The sequence below is a fragment of the Porites lutea genome, chromosome 10 (assembly GCF_958299795.1).
Source record: "Porites lutea chromosome 10, jaPorLute2.1, whole genome shotgun sequence".
Lineage (NCBI taxonomy): Eukaryota > Metazoa > Cnidaria > Anthozoa > Scleractinia > Poritidae > Porites > Porites lutea.
Genome location: NC_133210.1, coordinates 30,830,483 through 30,850,060, shown reverse-complemented (window position 1 = coordinate 30,850,060; position 19,578 = coordinate 30,830,483). Strand labels below are relative to the sequence as shown.

The 19,578-nt window shown below is 39.1% G+C and overlaps 2 protein-coding genes across 3 annotated transcripts; both read left to right on the top strand.

Annotated features, from left to right (window-relative positions):
• Window positions 1-104: 104 nt before the first annotated feature.
• Window positions 105-6,655, top strand: LOC140950657 (UDP-sugar transporter protein SLC35A5-like). The gene is made up of 5 exons (XM_073399907.1): window positions 105-443; window positions 1,326-1,427; window positions 2,660-2,793; window positions 3,532-3,599; window positions 5,697-6,655. Exons 1-5 carry the CDS (start codon window positions 290-292, stop codon window positions 6,433-6,435), a joined length of 1,197 nt encoding a protein of 398 aa, XP_073256008.1. The 5' UTR covers window positions 105-289; the 3' UTR covers window positions 6,436-6,655.
• Window positions 6,656-11,069: 4,414 nt separating this feature from the next.
• LOC140950386 (uncharacterized) lies at window positions 11,070-19,430 on the top strand. 2 transcript variants are annotated; one of them, XM_073399600.1, is made up of 7 exons: window positions 11,070-12,046; window positions 13,526-13,726; window positions 14,148-14,212; window positions 14,407-14,488; window positions 14,985-15,325; window positions 15,694-15,775; window positions 16,289-19,430. In XM_073399600.1, the coding sequence occupies exons 1-7, from the start codon at window positions 11,194-11,196 to the stop codon at window positions 16,459-16,461; spliced, it is 1,797 nt and encodes a 598-aa protein (XP_073255701.1). In that variant the 5' UTR covers window positions 11,070-11,193; the 3' UTR covers window positions 16,462-19,430. The 2 variants fall into 2 exon arrangements, with proteins under 2 accessions (XP_073255701.1, XP_073255702.1); XM_073399601.1 differs by lacking the exon at window positions 15,694-15,775.
• Window positions 19,431-19,578: the final 148 nt, after the last annotated feature.

The window sequence follows — 19,578 nt, the reverse complement described above, 5'->3', positions numbered from 1 at the left end:
CTATTCTCCTGGATTCCCATCCCGACCTCTCCCACAGTTTAGACCTCATTCGGAGAATTCTGCTCTGAAAGGATACGTTTATAGACTCGCCTGGTTTCTAGAAAATCACATACCCATTCATATTTTAAGCTGCTTTTGAAAAACCCTAGCAGCGGACTTGCAGTAGGCCTCACGCCACCTTGACATCACGATCGCGTGATCTCGCTGCATTTGTCGCTCGGGGTGATAGGAAAGTGACCTTTGTATTGGCCCCAATCCCACACGGATCCCATACTGTCCTGAAACCGTCATGGCGGTTTGTTCGAAGCTTCGACGTCTGTGCGCAAGATTTTTTAGGAACGTCTTGTGGAACCCGGCGAGCCTGCTCCATACATTTCTTCTTGGCTCAATATATGTCTCGCTTGCCTGTTCAAGGACGGTACTGATTAAGCTGTCGATCCGAGGTAAACAACCTTCCCGCACTATTCTTACATTGTTTTGATCCGCGCACTATCCATGAACATTTTGATCAACTTTCGACCATGTTGGGTATGTTTGCATGAGTGAAAAATTTGAGCTGCAAGCATAGATTACTATTTACGCTCAGTTCATGCTGGATTGAAACATAGATAGTTTCGCGAATTTTTATATTTTTATAAACATTTTTGCTACATACATGTGCGCTGCGTGGTGTAGTTTTCTGTGCATAATTAATTTCAAGATATTTTGGCGAGTTGTTTGTCTTTTTTGTGAGTGAACCAATATAGAGAGCGTTTGCGTTAGTTCCACTTTATATCGTGGATGGGGTATGTTTTTTTCCTCTTCCGCTAGTTTGCCTTTCATTTCATGGTTTCGTACCGTACTATTTATGCAAGTTTTGTTGCATCGTAGAGCGTGCACATGTGAATTATCAAACATCACGCAGCCATTGCGGCAAGATTGATCTGCCTTGAATGGCGACACAAAATATTAGGCTTAACTTTGCAGTTGTCACGAAGGAGGGCATGGTATAAGGAAGCATACTAACTTTGAAGAATCGGAAATATTTCTTTCCCGCCGGTTAGGTCGCGCTTGTTACAATAACAATAACAAAAATATTGCGAACACTTGTAACGTACCCTGGGTTACGTAACAGAGCAGAAAAATCCTTTGTGGGTTTGGTTAAATTCTGCCAGCAGAATTGTGAGCAGAATCAAATAAGTGATCAATATGGCCAGCATTCCAAAGGCTGAATAAGGTATTTTTTTCAAGCATAATTTGAGCAAAATAGCGCAAAATCATTATTAACCCTAATGATATTCCTGACACTTTCACTCTTTCAATCTGTGATGTACTTAATTTCACAGATGGTGGCTATGAGTATCTTCCTGTCACAGTCAACTTTTTTGCTGAACTCTTCAAGCTCAGTATCTGCTGCAGCCTTTATGTACATTTGTTGCTATGCAAAGGTATGGATACTTGTGAATAATACCTGATTTGCTTTCAAGATAAGATATTAAAAATTCCTAAAATTCAAATCTCTTTTTTAATCGTTAAGATTTTCAAAATTTAAATTTTTAATTAAAAATTCTAAGTTTCATTTTGTAAAATAGAACCATGTGGAAGATCTGCTACACAAGTTTGATCCAAATGGTCCAACCAGAGGATTGTTTCCACAGACTCAGAAGTTAGAACTCATTTTTACAGCATACGTATGTAATAGCAATGCTCACGCTGACATCACCTATTGATATTGATGTGCCAACTGTTATAAATTTGAATAACAAAAACAATGTTTATGAACAGTGACGTCTCCTATATATAAACACTATGGCAGGAGAGTACTACACACTAACTTTCATTTTAATGACCACACTTACCGTAAGTATAATTCTTGCAGACCCAAAATTAAGTCAGACCTAAATTATTTTTCTCTATAACTGACTCTTGAAGTAAGAGGATCACAGCTTGTTTAGTACTACGCAGAGAATAGTTGATTTCATTTCCTTGATCCCAAAATAGTTTAAATAAGTTTAAGTAGTTTAAAAGAATAAAATCAGTTGTATTAATTTGGGGTTGTTATGGTCAACTGATTGTCTCAGTTATTCATCATTGACAGTTTAAGGCAGTTTTTCCCACCTCAACTGGCTTGTACCATGTAAGGGATTCCAAGACAGTCTGGGAATCTGGATTCCAAGAAATGGATTCCGGATTCCAGGTACTGAATTTCCAATTCCAGATACTGGATTCCGGATTTTTTGTCAGTGGAGCTAAAATTCCAGATTCCATTCATTAGTGGGATTCCGGATTCCTTGAGCGGTATTCTGGATTCGAAAGCCAAGGATTTGGGATTCCATTAGCAAAAATTTCCCAGATTCTGGATTGAAAAAAAAAGAAAAAATTATCTGGATTCCAGAGACCGTTTCCCTTACCTAGGGCTAATAAGCAGATTGCAAAGACCCAGTGGGCTGGTGATATTTCTAGTAGCCACAGTGTGTGAGACACTGGATAATTAATTCATGCTGCAGATGGTCATGAAAGGGGGTTGTTAAGTGGTGACAGATTGTGATGTCCCATTGCGGTGGTGACACAACCTTAATCCGGTAGATGGGTCAATGTAGACATTGAATTAACTTGACGTGGTTAGTGTTTGTATCAGACAGGAGTGTTCTTTCCAACTTCCAATTTTTTCTTTGTGTAGAGGGAAAATCAGCAAGTGAAATTTTCTCTGTCTCTGAAATCAAGTGGCATCAACTTTTGAAATGGGCAGTTCCTGGATTGCTGTATTTCTGTGACAATTTGATAGGATTTTACATTCTTCTACACCTGTCTGCTGTAAGTTTTGAAAGTAAATGTTTTGATGTCGTACAGATAGCCTTTCTTCCATTCTAACTTTAGCATCAATTCCCATCTTTTTTTTTTAACCTAAAACTAAGAAGCCTTTTTGAAGAGACCAAATTGTGTGATATTCTTCATTGCAGTGTGGTTTTAAGGCTTGTTTTTTGCTGTCATTAATCATTACCTGGGTAGACCAATGAGAAAATAGCAATGCATAGGATTGAAATCCATTCATGTACCTCACCATGAGTGAGCTGCATAATACCCCATGAGGGGGGGGGGGAGGTACTCCAGATTTCACGTGACAGGGATGATGGAAGGATTTTGTGGGTTTGAAATTTTCGATTCCAGGATTTTTTTGGGTTGGAAAATTTGGCAAGTATTTTTTTTGGGTATGGCCAATATGTCTTGAACAATGGAAAGGTAACTGTCATGAGACAAACAAAAAACAACATTTAACCTTTCGAAGGGGGTATCCTGTTCCAGTTTTCCCTAAATCTACCTTAAAAGAAAGATGTTGCTTCCTTAAACAGATGTGGCAATGAAATGTTAAAAACTTTCTTAGTACCATACTGCTATTTAAACAAAGTTAAAAGGCCCCAACAGCTAACATTAATTTTCTCTCCCCTATAACGTTTCAGTTCCCCTTGCTCCTTTCAGTATGGGATAAATTCACACAGGGTACAGTAATATTATTAATGACCCTCACCCCTGATTTCTTATTATCGCTTGCAGGCCGTGTACATACTGATGCAGAATTTTGTCATCATTTCAACAGCAGTTCTCTTCAGAATTATACTCAGGTTTGTTCAACTTAATTTTCCTTTTTTACTGGATTGCTTAGTTTTTTGTAAACATTGAATAGCATTTCACTTTAAAACTTTTATGCTGAGTTTACTGGGTAGCTTGAATTTCCTTCATGGCTCTGTTGGATGAACTCAGTGCGCATGTCTGGGTCGTGACTGTGGCCCTTGGGTAAGACTACATGTACTTCCCCAATATTCTTCCACACATTATGGATAATCTCATAAATGATGTGAAAGTAAAAATAGGCGCTCCAAAAGCTGCTCGTCGTCAAAATTTACATAAGCGCATGAAAACTTGTGCGTTAGCCGCTGTCCACAATAGTTGAACACTTATCCGTTTACCAGCCTATCCACCCAGAAGGCCGTTTACAAAAATACCGTAAAATTCCGAAAATAAGCCCCTCCAAATATAAACCCCTCAAACTGGTAACGCAAAAAACCCTCCGTTAAATCGCCCCTCCAAATATGAGCCCCCAAGGGGCTTGTACTGGGAAAATTGCCCTCAAATACAAAGTAAAACAACGCAAAAACGTTAAATTTACTTCCAACTATAAGGCTAGCCCAGTCGATTTTGAAACGCAAATTTCCCTCCGTAGGTAAGCCCCCCCGAATATAAGCCCCTCAATAAATAAGCCCCTCCAAAAAAAAAGGGCCTTTGAAAAATATAAGCCATCCGTTATATAAACTGTTATTAACGGCGGGCGGAAACGCTTCCTTTTTTATGCGATTATAAATTCAAGCGGATTCGTGTGGTTATGCATGTAGGTAGCCTGAGGGCGTGGTTGCATGATACCGGGGGCCGGGGCGACTTCCGCACCGGCGCGTGTTCACCCCAGTTGATGCCGCACTAGATTGAGAATTTCATTCCGGTGAGAAAGTCGCAAATAAGTATCAGAACAACCACTCGGTTCGGCATGAAATCGGCATCGTGGATAAGCACATGCGTGATTCTCGTCAATCCAAGATGGCGTCGACCACGATACACTAGTCGTCCCGTATTCAACTCTCCCTAGTGCGACATATCCTTTAAGAAAGAGGCTGAATTCTAGCCAATTGTTATACGACCAAATGTTGTAGATCCCATCGGTGGATATTTGATGGGTAACCGGTCGTTTCACCTAAGGGTCGTTTCGCTAATGTCTTTAGTGGTTTCGTTTGTGAAACGAAACGAGCGCGCTACATCATGGGAATAGGACTGAGTGGAGTCCAGTTCGGTGTGTAATCATAACTATAACAAAATTCTTAAATCTGATTGGCTATCAACTGCCCTGATTCAGCCTTAATAGGACAGTTCACTGTAATAGTACAGTAACCGTCGTGCCTAAGTAATTGGACAGTACGCGCCATTACGTGCTCGCTTAAATGGCTTTTTTTTCACTGCTGGCAGAAAAAGGTCTTGGAATTTCTTGTTGTTTTAATTTTAAAAAAAGAGCCTTATGTATCACCAATTTTGGTAAAGTTATGATTAATTGGTAACAGAACTTCGTGTCGTCCAATTCGGTCTGTAATGACACACTCGCATGATTACATACCGAATTGGACTTCACCCAGTCCTGTTACCACTACTAATCATACGAGTGATTAAACAAAATCACGCGGTCGTTTAATCACCACTATGATTACAGACAAAATTGAACGACACGAAGTTTTGCTACCAATTAATTATATTTAACAAAATTTGTGATATTTTAGGCTTTCTTTAAAATAAATACACAGAAACGTCTGAGATTTTTTTGCTAGCAGTGAAAAAAAAAGGCCATTTAAGTTCGCGCAGGCGCGCGATTGCGCGTACATGACGGTTGATAGCCAATCAGATTTCAGAAATTTGTTATAGTTATGATTAACATGTGGTTGAGCCCTCTATTATATACCTCGCTCTTTCAGCCATGACACAAAAGTCCGATACACCTGATACATATTTGTTTATCTTGTCTTTTAAGCTACCAAGATGCGAAATAATTTAGGGAACTGATTTTCCCCTTTTTTGCAAAACGACTTTAGACGTAGTCACCGAACAGGTCGCAGGCGAAACGACCGTAAAACGTTTAATGAACGTTTACTTTCGCTAAGTTTCCTTTTTTGTCCCCGTTTTAGGAGGAAGCTGAATAGAGTACAGTGGGCCTCGCTTCTTATTTTATTTTTATCAATTGTGTCTCTCTCAAATGAACAAAACGAACTTCATCCCGAACATCGTGAACGAATTCAACGAGCTGTCATGCCAACGGAAGGATACTTTCTTGGCTCCGAGGATGGTAGGGATGTTTTGGGGAGGTTAAAAGAGGCTATGGGGTCTCCAAACATCTCCAACGGTGGCCGAAACATTGTCGGCACTGTTCGGATAGGCGAAGCGCACATCTTAGTTATGGTTCAGTGCGTGCTGTCTTCGGCGGCAAACATTTACAACGAAAAAATTTTTAAAGAAAGCGGAGGTATGGAGGACAGTATTCTTCTGCAAAATACTAAGCTTTATATGTTTGGTGTTTTCTTCAACACTGTCACGCTGTTTCTACGACCCGAGTTTCGTTCAACAGCCATTAATTGTGGACTTTTTTACGGTTATAACCGTCACGCAAAGCTACTTATTATTGTCACGGCCTTCTTTGGGTTGACTGTGGCGTTTATTTTGAAATTCAGAGACAACATGTTTCACGTGATGGCAAATCAGCTGACCAATGTCGTCATGATCACGTCATCAGTGTTATTTCTGGACTTTCACCCTACGTTGAGATTTTTTCTAACCGCGCCAGTGGTGTTGTTAGCGATTTATATCTTCAATGCTGGCGGGAAAAATGAGGTGACTTACTTTAATGAAAGGGTAGATACACTGGTTTGATCGAAAAACAACCGTGGTTGCACGCACTGACTAGTTCAATAGTTGTGAGCTGATTAAGGTACCCTCATTACAATCATATTGGAGACCATCAAATGGCTTTCAGGTGCGGGAAAACCTCGAATTTATCCCACGCTTTCCTAGTGCGGTTTACCACAACGGAATTACTGGGATCAGAAAAAGGTTACCATGGAGCCTTACAGGAACGCTGGAAAATAGACTGTTTCAATAGGAAATACCGCTCTCATTTCAGTGGGCACAGGGTATGATTTCATCCACAAACTCAAAACCATCTTGTATAGCGTAATACACTATACTATGGCACAGGAAAGTACTGCTCAGTAGGTTTTATTTGCATGGTCACACTTTAGGATTTCATCCACAGACTTAAACGTTAGAACCACCTTTTACAGCATAATAAACAGTACCACAGGAAAGTACTGCTCAGTAGCTTACATTTGAATGGTAACACTTCAGGGTTTCATCTACAGACTCAAACGTTAGAACCACCTTGTACATCATATTAAACAGTACCACAAGAAAGTAATTGCTAGTACATATTCTACATGAAAACTATCTTGCACGGCAATATAAATGACCTTGCGATAGGAGTTTCATGGAGCCACCCTCTGTAATACAGTACCGGTATGTTAGGAAAGGACTACATATTTATTTTTGCTACGTTATGTGGTTATTCACAGACTTGCATTTTAGCTGTAAATTTTATTGCGCTCGATCGTTTTGTTAAATAGTAAAATCCAAAATATGCAAACACCAAGCTTGGCAAACACTCATCATTCAAGCAGGAGAGATACATATTTATCGAAGGCCGCCTGTTCAAGCTTGAGTTGTCTTTGGTCCTGTCCACATGTATCCAAATCTCCGTTTTCAAAGAAAAACGCGTCCACACAAGGCGTATTTGAATCGTTTCGCCCGTCCACATTAAAAGCCTAAAACGATTAAAATATGATTCATAGCATTCTTTACAAAGCATTCGTAATACTAGTAGTATATGATGCTTGACATAACCTTATTCGAAAACCTCCGTCTACCCGGTGCGTTTTCAAAAACCTCCACTCTGGAGTCCGTTTTCGAAATCCTGCGTTTTTGGTGCCTGAGAACGCCGATTACGCGTAGAGTCCGTAGGAGGCTAAAACGGATCGGAGAAAAAACTCCGTTTTCAAAATATCCGGATACGTGTGGACGGGAACATTGTATGATACGATCTTGAAGATGAAACGCTTTCATGAAATTAGTTAATTAATGAGGAACATTTTATAATAACAGTGACGGTGATAAAGAATAATAACGCTTATTATAAGAGAGAGGTGTACACCACGAAATGAAATAAAAGTTTTAAGTGAATGTGTTGTGATTACTGGGTAACCATTATCTGATATACGTATCTGAGATAAATAAACGTTAGCAAAATTCGTAATTGGCTGTTTAACTAGAGGACTAGAGGAAAAATTCCCCATGAAGCTGCGAGAGGCAGGCACTCCTTCTGACGGTTTTCCGCTATGAAGAAACTGTCAGTTACTTAGACCAGTTTATCGGCGTATACGGAAATTGATTGCACAACATGTTACAAAAGGTACACAGATGACGACTCTTGATGTGCGCAATGACGCAGAGGTAGAACCAAAATTCATTTCTTGAGTTGGAAGTCTGCGCATCCGTTTTAAATGTAGAGACGTTGGAACGGCTACATACAAGTCAGACAAGTGAGACATCTTACCAAGATGAAATGACATTTGTACCTATTTCAGGCAATTTAGCGCGTGCACATTGCAACTTGTGTCCGGATAATACAGGTCTGGAACAAAAGATATGATATAGATGTAATGTCAGTGACCTTCGAATCTTTGTGCCTTGGGAGTCCGGCGATTCAGTACGTACGTTGAAGTTTAAGTGAAGCGAGTAAAACAGCCGACTGTCTTTGCAGTCTGGGATGAATGGTTAAGTGCTTAGGGAGACAAAATTCGTGCAAAGAAAAAGTTCATTCAAGACCCTTGAACGTAAAACTTTATGTGAATACGACGCATTTAACATATAGGCGCCATTCACAAACCATTCTCTCATTTTACGAGCTGATATCTCCAAGAGCCTTTACAGGGATGGACATCATAAGTGTGATAAACTGCTGGGTAACTGCAGTTGTTAAAAGGGCCGTCATATGCTGAGATTGGTGTCGCACATGCGTGTATCAGCGCATGCAAGCGAAGCCTTTGCACCCGGGCACCACTAAATTAAGGCATATGCGTCGACCGTAAAGCGAGGTAGAGTAGGGGGTGAGTGGGTAGGGCTGTGGTCAGATGCTGCTACTGCAGAGTTACTATACCAAGAACGGGAAGGGGAAGTTGGTTTAAAGTTGACGGAAAAAGAATGAGATTAACCGTGGCAGGATTAGCTCAGTCGGTAGAGCGTTTGACTGCAGAGCGGGAGGTCGCGGGTTCGATTCCCGGGGGCCGGACCATTACTCAGGGTCTTAAAATGACTGAGAAATGAAGGTACTTCCTTTGCACTGCAAGCGGCGAGACCTTCGCGTGGCTCGGATGACCACGTAAAATGGCGGTCCCGTTTCCATTAGGGGACGTAAAATATAGTGTCCCCAATTAGCACTTTCGTGCTAAATACATTGACACTCAAATAAAAAGTGCAAGTGCAAGTGCATGAGAAGGGATATTGGTTTAATGGAGTGGGAAGTGAGACTGATTACTTTGGACTTCGTTCCCTAGTTCCGATTCAACCACAATCTTAGTGAGTTAGAAGTTAGATGAATAGAGTGCTGAGTTAGTAGCAGGTTGGTGGTGGTGGTGGTGGTACAAGGGGAGCTTTGCGGAAGGCAAACTGCGGCGGCAAAAACCGTGATAGACCTTGATCCCTCATCAGTGGAAAAGCGCGTTCAATGTACTAGACTATGTTTTCGTATCCAACGATATTGGCGCCTGAACGTACATGGCTACTGAGAAAATACGTAACAGCACTTGAAAAAAAAAACCTTTTGAAGCGGCTAAAGGTTAGGAACTGACGACTTTTGGACAAACGCAAAGATGTATTATATAAGACGTCACCTAAGTGCTCCTGAAATACCTTAAAAGTGCCAGGAAACTATTTACGGTTTTCTTGCGCCATGAACGACTGTGACAAAGAAAAAAATTGGAAATTAAAAGAGATAGGCTGTCTTAATTTAATCGTGCCTCTCGAACAAATGTGTTTTTTTGTTGTTGTTGATTTTTCGTATTATTAATTTACTACTTACAAACCATTTCTTTGATGTTACGCGAAGGTGCCGCTTATGCAATTTGAAAAGTACTCAATCATAATTTTAGCAAGGTTATGACAAGGTTACCCGTGATAGCGCCCATAGCAAAGTTTTTAAATGAGTCATCTCTTGAAATTTGGATAAGTCATCACGCGGGTCGTTAACAACCGACACGGCATCATGTCTAAAACATTGTCGAGTGCTCGGATCCGTAAGACTCTACATTTCTTTTCCTTAGTTGTGGGCGACTCATTTATGTCATCACTGAACGTGCATCTATTGCGATCATCATTGACAAAACATGTACTCCGCTGACTATAAAATACAATGTACAATACCGGCTGAAATTGGAAGCCGTTAGCTGTATGTACTTATAATTAGTGGATGGCTCTATATTAATAATTGGTACGGCATTCAGTTAATTGCAAATAACTTCATTCATTTCTGTGTGATTAATCTTGAACTATGTACTAAAAGGTTCTCCGGGTGACTTTACTCCTCTAGCCTTATAAATTACAGATTATGGTGAAAAATAAAGAACAAAAACAAGGACAAAAAAAGGAAGAAACTTTGCTTTCGCACTTCTTTTGAAAAAGTGACGCTAGGTGACGAGAGCTCGGACAGAGCCGTTGCTCTCCAAAGATGTTGCTAATCATACAATACAGTCAATATTAAGTGATGTGCTTATACTAAATTTTGTTTTAGTATTAGCGCTTTCATCCAATTTTTTTCTCCGCTTGATTTTTATCTATGAATTTAATTATTATCAGATAGATCATCTGAGGATGTGATGAATTCAGTGGAATTCATCGCCGCCTCAATATTTTTAAGGGCTGCAGTTCGGGAAGTTGCTGTCTCAGGAAACATTTTGTGTGAAATACAGTGATCATTAAATGTTTTGCAATATTTACCAATATTCAAACACAACACGACTTTTAAAATAATATTCGTAACTTTCATGTTTTCAGTCCTGGGACATTCAACAATATTAAAATTAAACCGCTCATTTTAAAGCGATTACTCAATGTTACCTCGGACATTTTATCTGAATTTTTGGAAAAACAAAGTCTATTTTTTTAATGATCGGAAGGTTTGTATGCGTGAAAAGATTACGTGATATTTCGAGCAAGGTTTGTGTTAATGAATATACTGCGAGTATGAAATCTTTGAAGAGGAAACTTCATCATTTATGATGTCATTACTTCAACTCGTCATCCGGAAGATTGGCCTTAAACTAAAATATCTCTGATGTTGGATAAAATTTGTCTTTTTTATCACGTGAAATTGCTATATCCGAACTCTTCCGACAGTTATGGTTATATGCTGTTGTATTTTGTCCCCCAAATCAGTCTCTGTGAAACTTGGACACAACAAATAGGGCCTCCGAAGGACTGGGCTCTAATAAACATTGCAGCACAGTTTTGAGGAGCAGCGAGTTGAGCTCGTTTATTTACGCGCAAATTTTCCCCGCTTTTGACGTTGTCTTACACAACGAAATGACTTTCGAGTGTGCTCATTTGATCGCTGTGTTATTTATCACGACTGTTTTAGTTCCTTTATTAACAGAGGGCCTCGGAGACTGGTCCTACCATGGTCGTGACGATCCAAGCACATGGAAGTACCATTTTCCAGCTTGCAGCGGCAGCCGACAGTCGCCAATAAACGTTGTACCAAAACACACGATTTTTGATGCAGGGCTCGACGACCTTGTTGTTAATTACGAGCCAAGCATTACAGCTGAGCTACAAAATAATGGACATACTGTTAAAGCCACGTTCAAGACCGGGATGTCCAATATCTCTGGCGCTGGACTTCTATCGACCTATCGAGCCCTCCAGGTGCATTTTCACTGGGGAAGCGATGACTCGTACGGTTCGGAGCACCAAGTTCTGGGGAAAAAATACCCATTGGAAATACACATTGTGCACTTTAATACTAAATATCCTAACGCCTCTGTAGCTATGAAAAAAGAGGATGGCTTAGCAGTACTTGGTATCTTCGCCGAGATTTCGGAGAAGGACAACCCTGTAATTGATCCTATAGTGAAAAAGTTAAACGCGACTCATTATAAATCAGATACTGCTTTTATTCCATCATTACAGCCTTTTTTATTTCTACCACATAATTTTGCTGCATTTTACACTTACAAGGGTTCGCTAACGACGCCGGGTTGTTACGAAAGTGTACAGTGGTTTTTGTTCAATCACACGTTCAAGATTTCTCATGATCAACTTGCTCACTTCAGGGAACTTTCTGAAAGGACTCGCCAAAGTACAAAGGACGAACACTTGCAAGATAATTTTAGGCCTCCACAGTCTTTAAATGGAAGAGTAGTCACTCGAAGTTTCAGTAAGTATGATATTTGCTATTCTGTTAAATATTTCATGCATGAATTGTATTGTAAACAATATTGAGCACGGTTGTATACAATACAGTGTGTGTACAAAACGCGGCAATTATTTATATGACATCTGGACAAACATACTCCAACAAAAATAGTGGAAGTTTTAGATTGGAATTAGACCCGTTTTTCCGTTTCATTTGTTTCTAGACATGCAAATTTCAGGTCTTGCTATGATATGCTAGATGTAAGAAATTCGTTTTATTGGTTGACCAACAATTAAAAGACGATTTTATTTTAAACGTTTAATTAGTAGATCGTTTTCACTTGATTGGCAAGTTTCAAGATTGTTTACAAGCAGATAATTTTTTCCCCAGCTACATGGAACAATAATATTTTTAACATGGTGCATGAATTTTTTAACTGATCATTCCATTTGGCCAACAATCTTTTAAAAGTTTGGCTTTGTGCTCAGGGTGTCTAACCAAAATGTGAAGTGAAAATGACAGTGATAAAGCAAAGCTATGAACTATTTTTGAAGAAAAGGCTGCTTAACCCTTTTTTGTAAGTCCCAACAGAAGCATATAATAGGGTTACGTGCTTCTGGTTCCAAGAGTGACCTTATACATATTTATTTTCTCCTAAAAAATAATCAATGCTTAATCAAGCGGAAAGGTTGCAAGAATTATAAAAGTATTACAAGGGGGAAAATGCATTATTCTTCAATAAATTATCTCAACTAAATCTTCAAGGAAATGTACAGAGATCAGTTTTGAGAATTTTATTTGGATACTGGGGTTTATAGGGTTAATACAGGGTGAGATACCCAGATTTTAACATTTTAAAGGCTGCACTCTGAGAAAATGCCAAGTGCTCGCCTCTGAGCCTGTAAACTGAATCCAGGGTGTCCAGTCTATGATTTTTGTGAAAGAAAAACTATGATTTTCAAGTTGCCCGAGAGGAAAAGTAAGGTGATTGGTGGCTAAAATGCACTGTCAGAGAAGACTTTGGTACCTCCTCTTAATGTCTGCGTTAACCAGGTTCTACACTACTATGCCTGATTTTTCACATCCTCTGTTGTAGTCTATGGTTCCAGGTTTGAGACTTAAAAGAATCTAAAATCTTCGCCCAGGGAACCCTAAAAAACAGTTGTACAGTGGACCCTCTCTTAACTCTTTAAGCCCCAATATCAACTTAAAAATTCTCCACACTGATCTCCATATGGTTCCTTAAAAAAATCTAGTTGAGAGAATTTGTTTTAAGATCAAAGAATTTTCACTTAACTGATGGTTTTATTACCTCTCATAACCTTTTCTCTTGATTATGTATGGTTGTTGTTAGGAGAAAATTGATGTTGGCCACTCTTGGGACTTGAGGGGTTAACGGACACCTCTGTAACATGGACACCTAGAGTTGGTCAATGCCTTTCTTTACTCCTTTTATTTGAATCACCATAAGGTAGAAATCGTTCATTGTTCCATTTTCAGAGCGTCCACCATTTCCATGTGGTAAGACATCCAGCACAACTCTGCAATGCTCCCTCCTCGCTGATGATAAATTTGTCTTTTATGAGGCCATAGTAAACATGTGCACTATACCGGCAACTGTTACTCTGGATGTGTCTCAACCTGACGTTCAGGTCAATTATTCTAAGATTTTATACAGAGATACTAAACCAAGGAAAATTGGTAGGTAGTGTTTTGTTTGTCAATTGTATGTTTTTAACTTTTGATTGAAGTATGTAGTCCCAGGGCTCGAAGCAAGGTCCATCTTTTCTACAGTCCAGGAAAAGTGGATTTTTTCTTCTTGTCCTCGCATGAATTCTGTACTTAGACTACACCTCACACCTCTGAAGCTAGGAACTACATTTTTACAGAGCAGTAAACTTGTAATTGAAAAAATTTATAGTAAACAACTGCAGGGGCGGATCCAGGATTTTTTTTAGGAGGTGGTGCACTCTTCTCTTGCTCTACTTCAACACCAATAAACCACATAGTTTGGCAGAATACCAGTTGTATTAGAAAACCGCAGGTCATCCCAGGGGGGGTGCGCACCCCCTGCACCCTCCCCCTAGATCCGCCCCTGAACTGCTTCTTTTATCTTTTTCAGGGAATCTTGATTATGGATTTGCCCTGGAGATGCGACAGGCCAAACCTTCAACTTTACATGTTTCTGTAAGAGCTCACAAGCCTGATTTTTTTTTTCAGGCTTTCTTTTTTGCAACTGCATAAGTTGCATATTTAACTGTGATGATCTTCTCTGCACTTATTACTACCTACTATTATAATCATCATCTTTTTCTTTGACATTGTGACAAGACTGACCCAAGTTTGTCAAATATGATCATAATATCTAATGATTTTTGTAGGTCAATCAAATTCATCCCTTCCCTGATGGCCAGTCATTTGAGGCACTTTCAGGAGATTTTGATGGTGGAGCATGTCATCTTAGTAAGACATTTTTAATGTTTATTTTACTAAGAAGTTAACAGAGCTTAGCTTTCTCTGTTGTTGTTGTAAGGGATCCTTCTTCTGGCTTCGGAATTAAGAAGATACCCTAAATTAACATTTCTTGAAAGTTTTGTTTCTTAACAATATTCCCTGGCTAATAATATGCGACAAATACGTAGGACATTTTTAGACAAGGTTCGATGGCATTCATAAAATGAATGAGCTCTTTGCAGCTTAACAGCCACATGGTACAAAAAAACACCTTCCTGGGATGCAAATAACACGGTGGGACCTGGAAACGAAAAGAAAATTACCTTTTTTAAATTGAATGATATAAAAATAACTCCCTTTCTCTTGCCCCATTTGGTCCAACAAGACTAGTTATTTTGCATTATTGACTGTTTTTGCTTTTTCATGGCCTTTGTTAAACTCCATTTTTTTTCTATCCCCCTGATTTGTGATTTGATGAGTGATAGTAATTCTTCTTACCTTTCAGGTCGATGCCTTGCACACTCATGCAACAAGCATTGGTGCGATGGTACAGCTATTGGCTACATGAATGACATGCTATACATTGGCTTTTCTTCCAACTTTCAAGATCTCACTGTAGCAAATCCCTCTGTTCATGTTAATTTCTATCACAATGAAACTGGGAAGTGGTATTTAACTGCCTCAGAAACATTTAACAACAATGAGGAGAAGGTCATTCATCTTACGGGGATGATAGTGCAAGACACACCTGCTGCAAAACATCATAAAAGAGCTGTGAAGTCACAGTGGGAATATGTCAAGTTTAAAGCTCAAATTACTAAAATGGATGATAAAGTCAAATATCAGGTTAATTTCTTTGTGCCTTAACTTTCAAAGGAGTTTTTCACCCCCTGATTTAATAGTTGCTAAATGTCTTCTTGGCTGTTTTCCAAGATTATATGTCAAAGCCCAATGATACGAACACTGAGGGTGCCATGGAAAGTGTCTTTATATATTAACGGGGTGTCCGTATTAAGTTGGTTTAATTTATAGAAAATGTACAAGGGCTTTCTTTCCCCAGGGACACTGCAAACTGTCTTTAATGATGAGGTGTCGGTATTAAGTGGGTGTCAGTGAAGCAGGGTTTGAAGAATTTTGCTCAGATTAAAACTGTGATCATTAATTTGCTTTCTTTTTTCTCTAAAATGCCATTTTATTGTTATTTTTTGTTCCAGCTTCTTGTGGTGCCTTCAGATGGTCTTTATTACCGAGTTATAGATGATGAATATACATTGGCTTGTGTTAAGCCTGCCCCAGGTGATGTCTCTAATAATATTATCAATTCTTTATCAATCCTGTTAGCCCCAATATCCCACTTACAAATTCTCCATCTGGTCTTATCCTTTAATATGCATTTCCTTAAAGAATTAGTGGAGAGAAGTTGTTAAAATGGCATCCAAAGCTTTTACCCTTTGGTTTTTTGATTCTCAAGACCTTTTCTGTTGATGTTGGCCACTCTTGGGATTTTAAGAGTTATGACTTATAATGTTAGTTTAACTTTTGGACCTGTGCATATGATCATGAAACTCTTAAGTGTGACCATTCAAATAAAGGCTACTGAGCAGTTCTTTCCTGCGTCACTGTTTTTATATGCTGTACAAGGTGGTTCTAATTTTTGTTTCCATGGGATAAATCCTCAAGTGTGACCATTCAAATAAAAGCTACTGTGCAGTTGTTCATTTTGGTTTCAATGATGTTCTGTCATTTTTAGTGACATGTACTGGTTAAAACAGCATCAATGATGGATGATTATTTTTCTCTCCTAAGCAGGTCGCCTCAGTAATGCCAGCAGGATTGCCATTGTGGCATCAGTGGTGGGTATGGTTCTGTTACTTGCAGTTCTTACTGGAGCATTCCTCTACTGCAGACGAAGGCAGTTAACAGGCCGCCAGCCAACACTGGTGGATCAGATAGATATCCAGGATGACAACGACAAGTTATAAAGCACTTGATGCCCTTCTGCGGCATCTCAGTTTGTCAGGTTCTCTCATAATAATCTTGATATCTGAATAGGCTATTTTCACAATGTCTTTACTCTGCTACAGTCATTTAAGTCCTTTTTAATGCAAATTTGGTATCCCAGTGTGGCATTACCAAATTAACTAATTTGCACTGAAAAACTAAACCTAGTAACTAAAGAGTCAGGGAGTTGTAGACAAATAATAACACCCTGCAGACAGTAAATCAGATGCTATATCTGTGTAAGAAACTGCGAAACTGCCCTTTCCCCACCCCTCTCCTAAGCCCACTAAAAAACCACAAAAAGGCTTATACTGTCTTACCTTAGGGCAAAATGTTGGGTTTGGGGGACGGGTAGGTGGCAGGTTCTTAAAATCTTTCACTGATCCCAGATAGTTCCTTACCTGCTGTTGTGCCAGTAATAGACTGTGAGCAGTCTCTCTTTTGCTCGAAAATCTGTGAGTGAGAGTAATATGTGAGTATAAAAGAGGCAAAGCCACAAGCAGCAAGTTGTGTGGGCACGAGACTGCTCATAGTATAATTAGGTCAACATTTAAAGAATATTATTTTTTATTGTTATTTATGTCTGGCCCTGGTTGTTCAAACGTTGGATAGGGCTATCCACCGGATAAATCTCTATCCAGTGGATAGTGCAATTAGTTTCCCCAATACAGTGTCTGCTTTACAGAGGTGTCCGTATTATAGAGGTAGGGAATGTATGATTTTTGGCTTTTCTGGGATCAAACGAACTGTCCGCAATAGAGAGGTGTCCGTACTATAGAGGTGTCTGTAAGGAGAGGTTAGACTGTACTTATCCGCTGGATAGTGATTTATCCGGTGGATAGTGCTATCCAATGTTTGAACAACCAGGGCCTGGTGTATGTTTTGTATTATTAATTTTTTATGGCATTTTCTTTTTATTTCTAGTGCTTTCTATTTCTAATGTTGATGTTATACAGAGTTCTGGGCCCAGTTGTTCGAAGGCCGATTAACGCTTAACCCGGGGTTAAATTTAACCCCGGTTTCTTTTTCTTTTGATCAAAAGAATTTTCACGGATAATTTTCTCTGTTTTTTTTAGACCTTCCAATCATCAACTTGTAGACAAAAAGAATTCAAACTGAAATGCTTTTTAAGCTTTCAAATCTGAATTCAAATCTCGCACTAACCCCGGGGTATCTTAACCCAGCTTTGAACAACTCGGCCCTGATCTCTGTTGACTGCTAAGTTAGTGAATACTTTTTTGACAATCTTCTTTTAAAAGGAAGCTTTGTCAAGCAACACATATTGGTAGTTGTCAGTTGTTCATTGAACCCTTTTGTCTTCTGGTTCTTTATTGGTCAGTAAAAAGAATGTTATTTTATTAATAAACAAGGTGGAAAGTCCCTTAGGGCCTTTAGGGCAAAAAGGAAAGAAAAACTGTGATAAAAGACTTTTGCGGCAAACAATAATATTAACCTCAAGGGTGAAGACTGGATGTGCTTAGATAAATATTAATGGTAGCAAATAAGAATCAATGTAACTGCTTTTAAGCAATGTAATTTTAGATCAACATGCCCTAATTAAAATTAGGCTATTTAAATAGTGGGTGTTTGTGACCAATTAATTTATTATTATGGCTGGCTGCAAAATTGATAAGAGCAACATTATTTAGCTGTTGCAAAGATTTGTACCCATTGAAAGGATGCTTCATAAAGCATCATTTTGTTCACTAGCAAGTTTTCCTGGACAAATGTCTCTTGACAATTTTTTGTTAGCAAAAAAATTCTATCAATGCTTCCTAGACAATTTTACAATTTGTGCCCCATTCACACCAACGAAACATCCGTAATTAAACTAGGTTTACATGGGTGTGTGCCGCCAAGAAGGGTATGGTTTTGAAACTCTTGAGTCTTCAACAAGGTATGTAAAATCCCTACTTAGCATCTTAAATAGGGTATCCTTCTGGAGCAGATGAACGGGGTGTAAACCTTCAGGGCGTGCGGTCAGCATGTGTGGTGGGATCTTTGTTTATAACTGAAAAAGCTCATTGACTCCAACTTAAAGAAACAAAAGAATGTGAAGTGGTAAATCTTGGCTACACTAAGGGTCTCTGGTCTTCAACAGGGTAGCAAAATAAAGAGATAAGAATTGGAAGGTCTTGCCGGAACACTCCTACCCAAACTTCCCCTCAGCGTCCACACCTTGCAAAGGAGAGCACAAAAGTCACTCGCATGATAAGAGGCGTAGACATCTTGCCATTTTTTTGTCCACTATAACCAAGGAAAATTGCCTAGGAAAGTTTGCTAGGCTTAATTAGCTCAATGCAATAGTTGGCACTGTATAATATTGTGCTTTTAGGTAATTTATTATAATTTATGCCCAAATAAAAATTGAGGGACCTACAGAGCATAATAATTATTTAAAGATATGCCTTATATTGGCCTGTTCCAGGCTCCGAGATAGTCGGGTCAACAGAGAAAGCGCTAACACAAAGATAAAACGGGAAGAAACTGGGCGAAGGAGAGGCGGCTTCCTTTTTCCTTTTTCCCGCCAACTTTTCGCGTGCCTTTCACTTTCGCGTCTTCCCCACTATCTGAGAGCCTGGAAACAGGCTAGGATTAAAAATGCGTGCATATTAAGAATTAATGTGATGGTGAAAAGTATTTCAGCCTTTGTGCGTTGAGTATAAATTGATTATTCTGGAAGTATTGTAATTTTGCACTTATTTGCTGAAGGAAGAATTTACGTTTCCATTCACAGATAAGTTAATACTATTTTTTTAGGGATCATTGTGAAGGTGGAAGCAATTTTTGATCTAAGTTATTCATTCAAATTTACATTGACACTATACGGTACTTTAAGTACTTTGCACATAATTGTGACATTGTTACACGGTATGTATAAGTGTAATGGGGAGGACAAAAGAGCGCCCCAGTAGCGCTTTTATTTATTAAAAACATACTGGATAATCGAGTGTTACTTCTGGTGTCACGTACTGTATCTGGTAAAGCAATACATGTTATTTGCAGTCTATAACCGGTTAAATATACCATAGAAAGGACGTCAAAATTTTCAATGGAGACCTGTTTTGCTATCATTTTAGGAACGCACTTTAAATTTC

Bases quoted from the DNA above. Each gene is read 5' to 3' on its own strand.
- LOC140950657 (XM_073399907.1), top strand. From the start codon at position 290: ATGGCGGTTTGTTCGAAGCTTCGACGTCTGTGCGCAAGATTTTTTAGG. The intron at 444-1,325 runs GTAAACAACCTT...TTAATTTCACAG, and splicing joins GATTAAGCTGTCGATCCGAG to ATGGTGGCTATGAGTATCTT. The intron at 2,794-3,531 runs GTAAGTTTTGAA...TATCGCTTGCAG, and splicing joins TTCTTCTACACCTGTCTGCT to GCCGTGTACATACTGATGCA.
- LOC140950386 (XM_073399600.1), top strand. From the start codon at position 11,194: ATGACTTTCGAGTGTGCTCATTTGATCGCTGTGTTATTTATCACGACT. The intron at 12,047-13,525 runs GTAAGTATGATA...TTCCATTTTCAG, and splicing joins AGTAGTCACTCGAAGTTTCA to AGCGTCCACCATTTCCATGT. The intron at 14,489-14,984 runs GTAAGACATTTT...CTTACCTTTCAG, and splicing joins TGGTGGAGCATGTCATCTTA to GTCGATGCCTTGCACACTCA.